The 13894-nt window shown below is 34.6% G+C and overlaps 1 protein-coding gene and 1 pseudogene across 4 annotated transcripts; one reads left to right on the forward strand and one right to left on the reverse strand.

Annotated features, from left to right (window-relative positions):
• Nucleotides 1–1667: 1667 nt before the first annotated feature.
• On the reverse strand, nucleotides 1668–3940 carry AT1G56490 (annotated as a pseudogene). The gene has a single exon.
• A 2168-nt stretch (nucleotides 3941–6108) lies between these two features.
• AT1G56500 (haloacid dehalogenase-like hydrolase family protein) lies at nucleotides 6109–13714 on the forward strand. 3 transcript variants are annotated; one of them, NM_104525.3, is made up of 28 exons: nucleotides 6117–6502; nucleotides 6581–6681; nucleotides 6810–6866; nucleotides 6945–7039; nucleotides 7235–7334; nucleotides 7687–7745; nucleotides 8000–8124; nucleotides 8350–8407; nucleotides 8745–8832; nucleotides 8908–8986; nucleotides 9217–9268; nucleotides 9470–9545; nucleotides 9790–9900; nucleotides 9989–10084; nucleotides 10412–10534; nucleotides 10707–10904; nucleotides 10981–11085; nucleotides 11165–11229; nucleotides 11319–11412; nucleotides 11552–11709; nucleotides 11791–11840; nucleotides 11915–12036; nucleotides 12104–12211; nucleotides 12429–12521; nucleotides 12618–12654; nucleotides 12733–12983; nucleotides 13076–13225; nucleotides 13304–13714. In NM_104525.3, exons 1-28 carry the CDS (start codon nucleotides 6148–6150, stop codon nucleotides 13463–13465), a joined length of 3168 nt encoding a protein of 1055 aa, NP_564718.2. In that variant the 5' UTR covers nucleotides 6117–6147; the 3' UTR covers nucleotides 13466–13714. The 3 variants fall into 3 exon arrangements, with proteins under 3 accessions (NP_001321116.1, NP_564718.2, NP_001321117.1); NM_001333783.1 differs by having other exon boundaries at nucleotides 6109–6502; nucleotides 12618–12983; nucleotides 13304–13694; NM_001333784.1 differs by having other exon boundaries at nucleotides 6810–7039.
• The last annotated feature ends 180 nt before the right edge of the window (nucleotides 13715–13894 follow it).

The following is a 13894-nucleotide window of genomic DNA, read 5'->3' on the forward strand; positions in this document are numbered from 1 at the left end:
AATTGTTGGAAACAACCATTAAACAACCATGAACCGGTGTGACTTCCAAATTGAATTTGTTTTATGATTTGTTTCCTTAGTGAGTTTTAGGATCAAAAACAATTCTTAGACTCTTCTCAAGCTCTAGAACATGTTAATGAAAGATCTAACATGATCTAAAAGGGTTTTCTAGGCGAAATGAGTTTGAGAAAAAAAAAAAGGCTAAATAAGTTTAAGAAGATCTAAGACTCTTTTTTCTAATTTTTCACTGGTCAGCGGTGGTTAATGTCGTTGACCAACTTTACGTTATAACTTTAGTTTGGTTGTATTAATCTAGAAAGTATAGAAGAAACCGAAGGGGTCAAACCTTGTTAAGCAAACAGGAAAAGTCAGATAGTTGACTTTGAACCTACTTTGATTAAAGTGTTAATTTGGGTAAAGAGAGTGTTATTGCACCTAATTTCTGGTTTTTTAATTAGGTTCATTGTTATAATGATTTCTCAATTATTGAGTTGATTTTAGGAGATGGTAAGCAAGTTGGGCAAATAAAGGTTTTAGTTAGACATGCTTGGGTCTAAATCTAGTTGTGGAAAATTTTTACTAAAATGATGAGTTTTTTTTTTTTTTAATTATTGAATTTCTCCTTTTTGTTTTGTTTGTTTTGTTTTGTTTGGGCTCAAATTTGTTCTAACTTTCTAAGTTTGGATTTAAAATGAATCAAATCTATTAACATAATTTTGTTTTAAAAAGTATGACCAAACATTTGCTCTAAATTTGTGTGACCGAATTTGCTTTCATGTTGATGAATTTCTAGAACTCAGAAGAAATATTGTTTCAATTAAATATATACATAAAAGAATTTACAATATATCCTATATAACATAAATAATTACTTTTGTCCAAACAAAACTAAATCATACATAAGTTCGAACCAAAATAAATATAATCTTAATAGACTTTGGATATGTAATTTCAATATGAAACCAATTCTCTGAGCTAATGAATTTAATTTGTTTTCACAGAAAGAATTAATGGTAACAAAACCGTTTTACCATATCTCAACTTTGAAATTACGGTTTTATATAATTCTTTTACATCAAGACTATGAAATGTTCAATTTGGAAATTAACAAAATGTAATACAGTATTTAAGAAAACAAATCTTAAACCAAATTACTTTTCTTTGTTTATATTTTAGTATAACATTTTTGTCTTATTTTAAATTGATTTTAATAATATTATGTGTTATTTTACAATTTTTAAGGGTTTTAAAACCCCAAAAATATATATTGTGAATGCCTTGAGAAGCTCCTCTTTTTATCAACTGTTATGAGTTTTTTACATGTTTTAAAAAAATTGAGAGTTTTTTTACTCATTTTTCTCAAAATACACTTATACTATAGAATATGTATATTCCACACTTTTACGGAGAAAAAATGATTGGTTCTTACCAATTTCTTTTTTGAAAAATACACATGAACATATCACCAATATATATACAACAAAATATAATTTACATAGATATTTTTTGCCAAAAGTGAAACTATATTTCAAAAACAATTGTCGAAAATGCTCGTGGAAATTAAATCTCATTTTACCAATATAGCAAAAACATACATATAATATAATTGGTACGACGCACTAGGACACCCATAGTTATTAACATAATAAAGAGATACAAACTATGAATCACTTATAAGATGGCAAATATAAAGAGACGAGAGAAGAAGGAAGAGTACCCATCCAACCATCTCCATTAAGGAAAGTTTTGGGTTCAGTCAGAGATTTAACATCTTCAGCACTAAGATTCTTCTCCCATCGAACTCTTCCTCTCTTATTCGCTCCTTCCCCTTTGCAGTTTATCTCCGCAAATGTAAAATGATCCCTGATTTTTTTTTCATGTAATATAATACTATCGTTAATTTATATCTACCAAATATGTAACAAATGCATACATTAGAAGTAAACGAGAAGGAGCATCACATACTCTTGGCCTTGACGATGCCAAGCATCCCATCCTCGACGTTCAATAATATTGGACATGCTGGTTTTATAGAAGACAACTCTAGAGTAGCCTCGGTAAGCTCTTCCCAATAATGCCCTACCACTTCCTTCTATCACGCAATTATTGAACACAAATCCACTTGGGTCTTCCTTGCTTTCTCTCCCTTGTGCGGTTATGTATCCTGTTAACATTTGTTCTCTCTTCACCTTTCCCTTTGTTGCCACTCTTTTAACGTGTATAATGCAGTTCTGCATACACATACAAACATATCTTACTCCCATTAATTGAAAAAATACAAATTTAAATCTAACCTTAAATTCTTAAGAACGAGTTTTGTTTGGCCCGTTCGACCATGATCGATTTAGGCTTGAAACATGCACGATCAGGATACGTATATATCATTATATCTCTATATTTAGCATGTATATGAGAGAAATATGAGATTACTTGGTATATAGATTGCCCTCTTCCCCAAATGAAATCGATGGATCCTTCGATGTAACAGTTTTGGAAGTAGTGTCGGCCGAGTAAATCAGCAACTGTGTCTTGGACACTGATAAACCTACAGCTATATAACCACGCCTTGTCCGCGGTTAGTATAATTGATGGAGCTACCTTTATCTCTTCATATAGTATTATTGGTTTCCTCTTGTTATAAGTATTCTGCACTAACAAGACCGATTAGACCGAATAATCTATCATCATAGAAACTATGCTTAATGTATAACAAAACAAATTTGCCTTTTCACTGCTTTAGAATTTCCATAGACTTTAGACATTCTAAGAAGTTCAACTTTTAATTATGTCACATATAGTTATAACTAATACTTAGAAAACATTGTTCTATTTGGAAATGTTGATTGTATAGGTTTGGTTTGAGAAGTTAACATTAAGAACAATGATTAATAGAAGTACACATATGATATCAATAGTAACTATACATATATAAACTATAACCATGAAATGTAATATTGATAGCTACGACGTACTCGGCGTTTAGAATATACTACACGTTACTTTCATCATCTAGAGATGAATATTGTTTTATGTATAAAAGTTGATCATATGAGAATGATTGATAGAACTAGCCATATTAATAGTCAACTACATACATTTTTTTGGTTTAAGTAACCTACTTATATAAACTCTAACCTTGAAAGTAATGTTGATAGCGACAAAGTATTCGGCGTCTACTCTTAAAGGACCACTCGAAGCAGATAGTCCTGCATCATTGTATTGAATTATCACTTTTGATGCGTCGCTTCCTTGCATTATTATCTTTTGCTTCTCCCTCGGAATCACTATCTTTTCGCTGCATTAATATACACACACAAACGTAATTTAGGTAAAACCCCAACAAAATAAATTATAAGAAGTCAATTGATTGATTCGTTTTTGAGTTGTAACTCCTATAAGAAAGTCCTAATGCATCTCATAACGTACATGATTTGGTTTGATTTGATTTTTGGACCACCGAACCGAACCAAATAACACCGAATGGTGATCAACCGAATTTTAGGCGTGTGCATATAAGTTTCATTTGAGAGTGGTAAGTAAATCGAAAACTAAACCTAATCCGAACCGAACAATAACGCAAACTAAACCAACCCGAAATAAAATTTGGTCATTTGAGGCTTATTTTCCAAAACCCCAAAAATACAAAACCGTAACAGAAAAAAAAAATGAATGTGCAGACTTAATTAGAGGGAGATGAGAGAGCTTACTGGTAGATTCCAGGACTAATAATTATTTTAATCCAATGGTTGTTACCAGAGGGAATGGAGTCGATGGCTTTTTGGATGGTTTTGAAATCAGTTGCACCATCATGACCAACCACCAGTGTTTTTACTACATCTTCAACGAAATCATGTGGTTCTAAACCATAAGAAGAGCCAAATGATGACGAAGCCGTTAAGAACAAAAATGAGAGAGCCAATATACTTTTAAGAGATTTCATTGGTTAGAAATGTTTTTAACCCTTTGAATCATATAAACTTGAGCAAAAGTTTCAAGAATGATGCTTTTGAACGTTTTGTTTTTTTGAAGATTGTCTTCCCTCATTGTAATTACAATGGAATTTTAACTACTTAAGGAAATACGTCTACTTTAAATGAATGTACATTTATTTACCTAATTGATTCCAAGTATGGTTAAAGATCCATTTATTTGATTTCTTAACCAAAAGCATAAATACTCAGTATATATTATTGAGTGTAACTTTTTTTAAAAGAGAAACTTATTCAATACGCAGTAATAAATTGAAATGATTTGTCCATTTAAATAGATTCGTTGACCAAAAACTACAAGTTATTAGTTATACCAAAATGTTATGTAAAATATTAAAGAGAATTGATTGTATACTGATTTTCAAATATATTTGTCAAATCCACCGTACTATTAATAAGTTTTTTAACTAATAAAATCCTGACTCAAATGTGTCCCGTAAGATGAAATGTATCTTGTAAGATCAGGATTACCCAATTTCTCCCAAAGAATTATGGAGATGAAATAACAAATATATTCCAAAATATCAGCTTAATTTTCTAAACATACTTACATGCAAGTTCCAATATGGGTGGTTGTAACACTTTTCGAAATCTATAAAATGAGAGCTTATATAAAATGATTTGGCTATATCAAAATTCCAAAGTTAAAGCGTGTAAGCATGAGCGATTAAAATATTGGTGACTTACGTAAAATAAATTTCTAATACTATGTGAATGAGGGCAAAACACATGAAAAGATTTTTTGATGATTTGTATGATCAGTACACAAGTATTTCGAGTGTCCAAAGTAATGTGCCAAAGGTCGGACAAATTTGAGCCCATAACGGTGATGGTCGAGGCGTTATAAGTTACAATAAATGAAATAATCTCTTTTGCGTATCTCTCGAATTTAAACTTCACTCACTTTACTCAAAATAATATCTACATGTCAACACTTTTTTTTACGGGAAATTTATATTTGGCCACTATTTTGACACTCGTATTTCATGGCTATCTATTATAGTCACATAATAGACATGAACAAAGGCTAATTAGCCACTTACAAGTTCGTGGATATTTGGCAAAAATTAGCCACTATGCACGAGTGTCAAAATGTGGCTATACTGACACGAAAAAACCACCGAAAAATTTGGGACATTTATATAAAATGATATTTTCCTGTGTGTTTACCGTAGCTTTTTCATCCTATAGCCACAAAATTTTCCATGATTATATTTGCCATGCTCATGCAAACCATAATTTATATCGTTTATATAGGACACCTCTTCTGGAGAGGTTAGATGTCAAACATAATTGTGATCACTAACAGTTGATCACAAACGCACATCACATTTATGTTAACGTTTTTCTTTTCCTTCAAATTGATTTCCTCTTTTATGTATTATGTTTTAGAGCATGTACATAGCTAAACTTTTTAGAGTATCAGTTGCCCATTTAATATTCTTAATTGGACCAAACACATAAAATTGGGATGAGCCGTATCAGTCTATGAGACTTCTGATATCCAGTATCCACTTACGTGGCATGCCGTGATTTAGTATTGGACATGTATCCCAAGCAGATCCGGCTCTGTGCATGTGCTGAGAGTGCCCAAGCACAAGGACAATCAAATTTTTTGGATTTTTTCCTTGGTAAAAAAGGCTCAATTTTAATTTTTTTTTATAAAATATATAGTAATATTAGGCCCAATTTATTTCTAGCTCTAGGTCTTCTAAAATTTTGAGCCGGGCCTGAATTCCCAAGTATGTCTCATCCTCAAAGAGATCACGATGCCAACCATGTAAAAATATGCCTAATGTGTCGCATGCAAACTTAACTTTCAGAATCCCCTAAGATAAAAAAATATTTCTAAGTTCGTGTGTCGTTGTTGTACGGAAAAACAAGTCTAACCTAAACGCATTGAGGATCGTGGCTAATCAATCAATCTAAGACAGTAATTAACGAGTCTTGACCAAATTTTGTCAAAGCTTTCATGTGACCATGTCTTTTGGTAGACCATCATCCTACACTAACAAACATACCGAAAATGCCCATGCACTGATAAAAAAACATGAGGGTAGTTTCGACCTTATGGATAATTAACACCCGCCACTAAAACTCACAAACAAATCAGTTCAAAACGATTCCTCGAGGAAAAAAAAAAAACCAAAGCAAAAAAATGGCTTTGAAACTCACTTCTCCGCCTTCAGTTTTCTCACAATCAAGGAGATTATCTTCTTCTTCGTTAATTCCGATAAGGTCAAAATCCACATTCACCGGATTTCGATCGAGAACCGGTGTTTATTTAAGCAAAACGACGGCGCTTCAGTCGTCTACAAAACTGAGTGTGGCGGCGGAGAGTCCTGCGGCGACAATTGCGACGGATGATTGGGGGAAAGTATCGGCGGTTCTGTTTGATATGGACGGTGTGCTTTGTAACAGTGAAGATCTTTCTAGACGCGCCGCCGTGGATGTTTTTACGGAGATGGGAGTTGAAGTCACTGTGGACGATTTCGTTCCTTTTATGGGAACAGGTAAATGCTTTGAAAATTTGGAAAATCAACTTGTTTATTGGTTGATTTCGTTAATTTCATTGGTTTGGCAATTAACAGGTGAAGCCAAGTTTTTAGGAGGTGTTGCTTCAGTCAAAGAAGTTAAAGGATTTGATCCAGATGCAGCTAAAGAGAGATTCTTTGAAATATATCTCGATAAGGTGATTCTTGATTAGAAAAACACTGTAGGAGGGAACTTGTTGATGTTATTGATAGAGAATGTGATTGATACTCGTGCTTTGTTGTGTTTTGATTTCGCGTATTTTCTTGTGCTTTACTTATTATATAGTATGCGAAGCCAGAATCTGGGATTGGATTTCCAGGAGCATTGGAGCTTGTTACTGAGGTGAGGAAAAATGAGGTTGTTGAACAATGATGGTTTTGAGGTTAGAGATTATGATTTGCTCTGGAACTTTTGAAACAGTGTAAGAACAAAGGCCTTAAAGTCGCTGTTGCATCTAGTGCTGACCGTATCAAAGTTGATGCGAATCTGAAAGCTGCTGGTTTGTCTTTGACCATGTAAGACTAAAACAATCTTTTATCTTTTGACTACTTCATTTCCTATTACACAAGTTTGAATTCTTTCATTGGTGTTATTGTATACCCCTTTCTGTGACATTATTCTGCTGTGTAATCTCTTTTAATATGTCATCGAGATTTTTATGCGCGTCCAGGTTCCATTTCTAAATACATGTTAGCGATGTTAACTTTCAGGTTTGATGCCATTGTTTCAGCAGATGCCTTTGAGAATTTGAAACCAGCTCCAGATATTTTCCTGGCTGCTGCAAAGATCTTAGGTGTGCCTACCAGCGAGGTAATAGTCAAAACTTCATGTAATATCGTATCGAGATGAGGCTTTATTGAAAGATTTTCACAAACCCACACCTTTTATGAAATCATACATGAAATAGAAAAATATCGATGGCTATCCATTTGTAGTCACTAGGAAGTCTCATGAATAGAGAACAAAGCATGCCTTAGAGAACTCTATATTTGAATATACTTGTTATTGTGCCAACAATATAATTAGCGGTATATATGCGCATTCTTGAAGCTGAAAATCAAGTAAAGTATACGTTTACTTCATCTGCTAGACTTACAGATCTTATTTACTTGTTTTTCAGTAAAGCTACTTCAGAAGTGGTTTCTTTTGTACAATTTTGTAGTGTGTTGTTATTGAAGATGCGCTTGCTGGAGTCCAAGCCGCACAAGCTGCGAACATGAGGTACATTACTTGTGTGACAGAATGTGCATGTTAATTTTTTTTATTTCGAATACAGACAATTTGATTTGATACAAAGAACTTCAAGATGTCACTGCAAAGTCTGTAGAATTTTAAGATTAGTGTTTTATGTCAAATTTATCCGTGTGCGCTATTCGTATTGCTTAGAATAAGCCTAGCTTGACTAATGTAGAACTAAGAAGTTCTAGCTTTATTAGCTCTGGAGTTAGATAACTTTATTCATTCTAAATATGCAGATGTATAGCCGTAAAAACTACTTTATCTGAAGCAATTCTTAAGGATGCTGGTCCTTCTATGATACGAGACGATATTGGAAACATCTCAATCAATGACATTCTCACTGGTGGCTCAGATTCTACCAGTATGTAGTCTCAAAGAAATTCGATGGAAAATATCGTTCTTTTCATGTGTATTTTATTTCTTGTTTACTCCTTTTGAAAACTTTTGAATAAAGGGGCTTTCTTTGTAACGAGATTACACATTTAAAACAATCTTTTCTGTAAATCCATGACCTTTTCTTCACCTACTTTATAGTGGCTTATACAGTTTCAACCTTTTCTCTTTACATGCTTGAGTACTTACGCAGGAAATTCCACAGCAATGCTTGAAGAGAACACGGTCAGCGACAAAACCAGCGCTAACGGGTAAGAAAGGTTCCTTTATCTAAACATTAATACCAAGTGAAAGTCATCTGGTTATCAAATCACAGTCATCATGCAAGTAGTTTGATGTTGAGAACCATAATAAGTTTAGGGCTTATGTTTATAATATGCAAACAGTTTATTCGAGCCACCTATGGAGAGAATCATTTATGATTACAATGTTACTGTTGAGGAATTCAAGAAAATGTTGGGACTATAGAATTTGAAGAAACCAGAAATATTTACTCATTAACTGGTTTAATCATTGGAGAATGAAACAAATGATATGGCATGTGAAAATTTTCATATACTTGAGATTGCAGATGCAATTTTCCAACAGGTTTCAGGGCTCTCGACGAGATATACTGAGGTATGGGAGTCTTGGCATTGCTCTTTCTTGTGTCTACTTCGCCGCCACCAACTGGAAGGTAAACCAGAAAACATACATTCAAGAATAATTTTAGCTATCAAAGCTTTTGTTTGATTTGCTGTTTTATGTATAGGCAATGCAATATGCTTCTCCGAAAGCTTTGTGGAATGCATTGGTTGGAGCAAAAAGCCCTTCTTTTACACAGAACCAAGGTTTGGCCAATTGTCAAAATTTGCACGACATTTTTTAAATATATGTTTGGATACAAAATAACTTTCTGGATTGGTTAATTATCAACATAAATGGCTATAAACAAACAAATCTTGGAGCAGAAAGTTTTTTACTAGAGAAGATATTTCTCAAGAACAATTCTGTATAGTTTTATTGTTACGGAATTTAGAAATAAAGGAAGCTACATGTTATTTTGTCTTACCTTTTGTAGGTGAAGGGAGAGTGCAACAGTTCGTCGATTACATTGCTGATCTAGAGAGCAAGTAAGTAGAACTATTTGATAATTATTCAATTTCAAACAATGCAAGGCAATAGTTTGATTATTCGGTAATTCCCTCGTTAAAAAGAGATTATCATATACAATAGATTACAGAAATATGGAATATCACTAGCGGGAAAAAGAAATGTGGATGATCTTCTGTTTTGATGTGGATGTTACTCTGTTTCTATTGTTTTATTTGTAGGCAAACAGCTACAACTGTGCCAGAATTCCCATCTAAACTCGACTGGCTAAACACTGCCCCTCTCCAGTTTCGCCGGGTAAATTCTCGTTTAAAGTTATGTGAAGAGTTGATAACATAGATTTTTGCTTATTTACTGAACACCTGTTGAGGATTAGTTTTTCGAAGTAATTAAGAGGCTGTTGGTTTCAGCTCTAGGAACCGGAAGACATTAGATAAATTGCTTTGCATCAGCAAATACCAAATCTATATTTTGCATGTGAACTCTTGAGGAACAAACGGAGTCATATGCTTCTTAGTAACTCTTATAATTTTTTGTGCAGGATTTAAAAGGGAAAGTGGTTATACTTGATTTTTGGACCTATTGCTGCATAAACTGTATGCATGTATTACCGGATCTAGAGTTTCTTGAGAAGAAGTACAAGGATATGCCAGTGAGTCTTTACTATTGCTCCTCTCTTATATTTTATTTTGGATTTTCAAGCAATTTAAATTTCACCTAGGATTGCCATCTGTGTGCAGTTCACCGTTGTGGGTGTACACTCGGCTAAGTTCGACAATGAGAAAGATTTAGATGCCATACGAAATGCAGTTCTTCGCTATGATATTAGCCACCCGGTAATTTCCATGTTCCAAATTTCGAAATTTCTTATAAATGTTTTTTGTGAAACTGATTACTTATGCCAATTCCTGGAGGTTTTTGTTCGTCTTGTTTTTGAACTAACTGTTCCGATGGAATGTAGTGATGGAATCACATTTCCTTATTGGAAAGACTTTAGCCGGTCAGAATTTCACATCATTTTCGCATTTTGTATACCACCAGTGTTTGTCATTAGCATTCTCCTTCAATGTTAAATGTTTGGATACTTTTTCAGTGCTATGTTATAACTATTATTGATAAATTATTTGCATTTCGCTTAATTAGTTATTTCTCTTACTTTAAAGGTTGTGAATGATGGAGACATGTACATGTGGAGAGAGCTTGGCATCAACTCGTGGCCTACATTTGCTGTTGTTTCTCCTAATGGCAAAGTCATTGCACAAATTGCCGGAGAAGGTCACCGCAAAGTAACAATTTGAACTCCTTGCTATGCCTTTTCTTTAGCAAGTCAAGACTCTCACGTTATTGCTAGATTTCATTTTGGAAAACACCAATGCTCTGTTTCTCGAAAACGTCCTTTATGTGAAAATAAATAGTTAGTCAAATCACTTAACTGTTCTTCGGTGTTTTCCTTTGAAGGATCTTGATGACGTGGTGGCGGCAGCTCTGACATATTATGGTGGAAAGAATGTATTAGACAGTACTCCGCTTCCAACACGTTTGGAGAAAGACAACGATCCACGTTTGGCCACGTCTCCGTTGAAATTTCCGGGAAAGTTGGCTATTGATACTCTTAATAACAGGCTATTCATCTCAGACAGTAACCATAACCGTATTGTATGTCCTAGCCTCTTTCTGTAACCCTTGCTATCTCTTCTTGTTATCTAATATCAATATTCTGTGTGATTTTCAGATTGTAACTGATCTCGAAGGAAATTTCATAGTCCAAATTGGCAGCAGTGGAGAAGAAGGTTTCCAAGATGGTTCCTTCGAAGATGCTGCATTTAATCGTCCTCAGGTACATATGATATAGTCTCACTTTGTATTAGTTGTTCATCGATAGATTCGTTGTTGCATACATGATTGTATTTTTTCAGGGACTAGCTTATAATGCTAAGAAGAATCTTCTTTATGTTGCTGACACCGAGAATCATGCTTTGAGGTATGTAACTATGTCTTCTAATGCAAGTAGGAATCTTAAACTTTTGGTTCGGCATCTTATTTTGGAGTTTCATTAATTGTTGTTGGTAGAGAGATTGATTTTGTCAACGAGAGAGTACAGACTCTGGCTGGTAATGGAACTAAAGGCTCAGACTACCAAGGTGGAAGAAAAGGAACCAAACAGGCAAGTGACTTGATTCAAAACATAGGTTTCTTTTCACATAACTCAAGCCGTTTCTTTTCAGATATATGTAGAATTATTAATTTATTGAATCTGCAATATTCTCGAGAATAAGAACATTGTTGGACTATGAAATTTTCAGCTTTTGAATTCTCCTTGGGACGTATGCTTTGAGCCGGTGAATGAGAAGGTATACATTGCAATGGCAGGTCAGCACCAGATTTGGGAATACAGTGTGCTTGATGGTATTACTCGAGTTTTCAGTGGAAATGGTTATGAAAGAAACCTCAACGGTTCCACGTATGTATACACTAGATTTTGAAATTACTTATTACTTGACGTGTGTCCTTTACTTATGCTATATTTTATGTGTTGATGCAGCCCTCAGACTACATCATTTGCTCAGCCATCAGGAATCTCATTAGGCCCTGGTAATTACTACAAACTTCAAACTTGTCACTTCTATCACCAATTTTATTGAGTTCTATGTGTAATGTGAATGTAGATTTGAAAGAAGCATATATTGCTGATAGCGAGAGCAGTTCTATTCGTGCCCTTGATCTTCAAACTGGAGGATCAAGATTACTTGCGGGTGGTGATCCGTATTTCTCTGAGAATCTTTTCAAGGTAATGAGTTGATTCGTCTTATCCATCTCGACACATTAGTCTCTAACATGTGGAAATTCTTGAACAGTTTGGAGACAATGATGGCGTGGGAGCAGAAGTTCTCCTACAACACCCGCTAGGTGTATTATGCGCAAATGATGGTCAAATATATCTAACTGATAGCTATAACCACAAGGTAACTTCATTTGGGAAATCCAAGAAAACATCTGTCGATATGAATATGAACCAAAGAGAGTGCGGGACTTATATGATTAATGTGATAGAGAATTCCTCTATTGGATGGATCTCGCGGATTACCATGAACTTAGTTTTGAACAACTCTGTTATAAATATAATAATAGAAACATTCCTGACTGTTACAGGATCTTTATCTCTTTAACTTTCATGTGTAGATTAAGAAGTTGGACCCTGTAACCAAACGTGTTGTTACTCTCGCTGGAACGGGAAAAGCCGGTTTTAAGGATGGGAAGGTCAAGGGTGCTCAGGTCTGATCTAGGCTAGCTACTACAATCTTATACATTGATCAAACAGACAATGTGATTTGTTAGTTTGACACATTACTTTTCCTTTTTCTTTGGTAGCTTTCAGAGCCTGCAGGACTTGCTATAACTGAAAACGGTAACTTTCTTGTCCTTTTTAACAGTTATTAATAAGGGATCGATCGTGTGAAATTTTCGTTGCCTCTACTGTTTTCAGGGAGGCTGTTTGTGGCGGATACAAATAATAGCCTTATCCGATACATAGATTTGAACAAAGGAGAAGACTCAGAGATTCTTACATTGGAGTTAAAAGGTGTTCAACCACCAACGCCAAAGGCAAAATCCCTGAAACGTTTGAGAAAACGTGCCTCGGCTGATACAAAGATTGTCAAAGTGGATTCTGTAACGTCCCGTGAAGGAGATTTGAATCTCAAAATCTCATTACCAGATGGCTACCATTTCTCCAAGGTCGAGATCTCTTCCCACTTTCTCTCTTTTTCCACTTCTTATTTTGTCTCTCTCGATCTTTAACAAGTATACATATTGCTCGTTTTGTGCAGGAAGCGCGGAGTAAGTTTGTGGTTGATGTGGAGCCTGAAAACGCAGTAGCAATCGATCCAACGGAAGGAACTCTGAGTCCCGAAGGTTCAACAATGCTTCATTTTATACAATCTTCAACTTCGGCTTCTGTTGGGAAAATCAGTTGCAAGGTTTATTTAAGGCTTCAATTGTTGCATGCTTTTGCTTTTACGTCTTGCACAAGTGTTTTATGAAAATTGTAATTGCAGGTGTACTATTGCAAAGAAGACGAGGTTTGCTTGTATCAGTCTGTACAGTTTGAGGTCCCTTTCAAGGTGGAATCAGAATTATCTGCTTCTCCGACAATCACATTCACGGTTACACCGAGAGCACCCGATGCTGGTGGGTTACAGCTTCAAGGTACTCGCTGAACCACATGACCGTGGTATGATTAAAAACCACAGGTATATATGAATATGATCGATCAACATATATTTGTGTTATGTGGAGGATTTGATCAAACAAACTCAGAAAGCTAAAAATCTTTATCCAACATATTTAAATTCTGTATGATCTATTCATCGTGTGCTTGAAAAACTTCACCGAGATAGCTTCCACACCTGTATTAATATTTCTAACATACTTTAAAAAAACTTTGGGAAGAAAACAAAAACATTTTCAACCCATTCAAGATGTTAACAACAATAGGCGTGTTTCTATTGGAACCCACTTGTTTTCCAAAAGCACATTTAACTCTTTTTGAAATTTCGTTTACTTAGCAAAGAAACTTCCCATGCATATCTCTCCCACCAATAAGTGAACAACAGCTTTGCTATTTTCTCCTCCATAAAAGACTTATC

The sequence above is a fragment of the Arabidopsis thaliana genome (genome assembly GCF_000001735.4).
Source record: "Arabidopsis thaliana chromosome 1 sequence".
NCBI lineage: Eukaryota > Viridiplantae > Streptophyta > Magnoliopsida > Brassicales > Brassicaceae > Arabidopsis > Arabidopsis thaliana.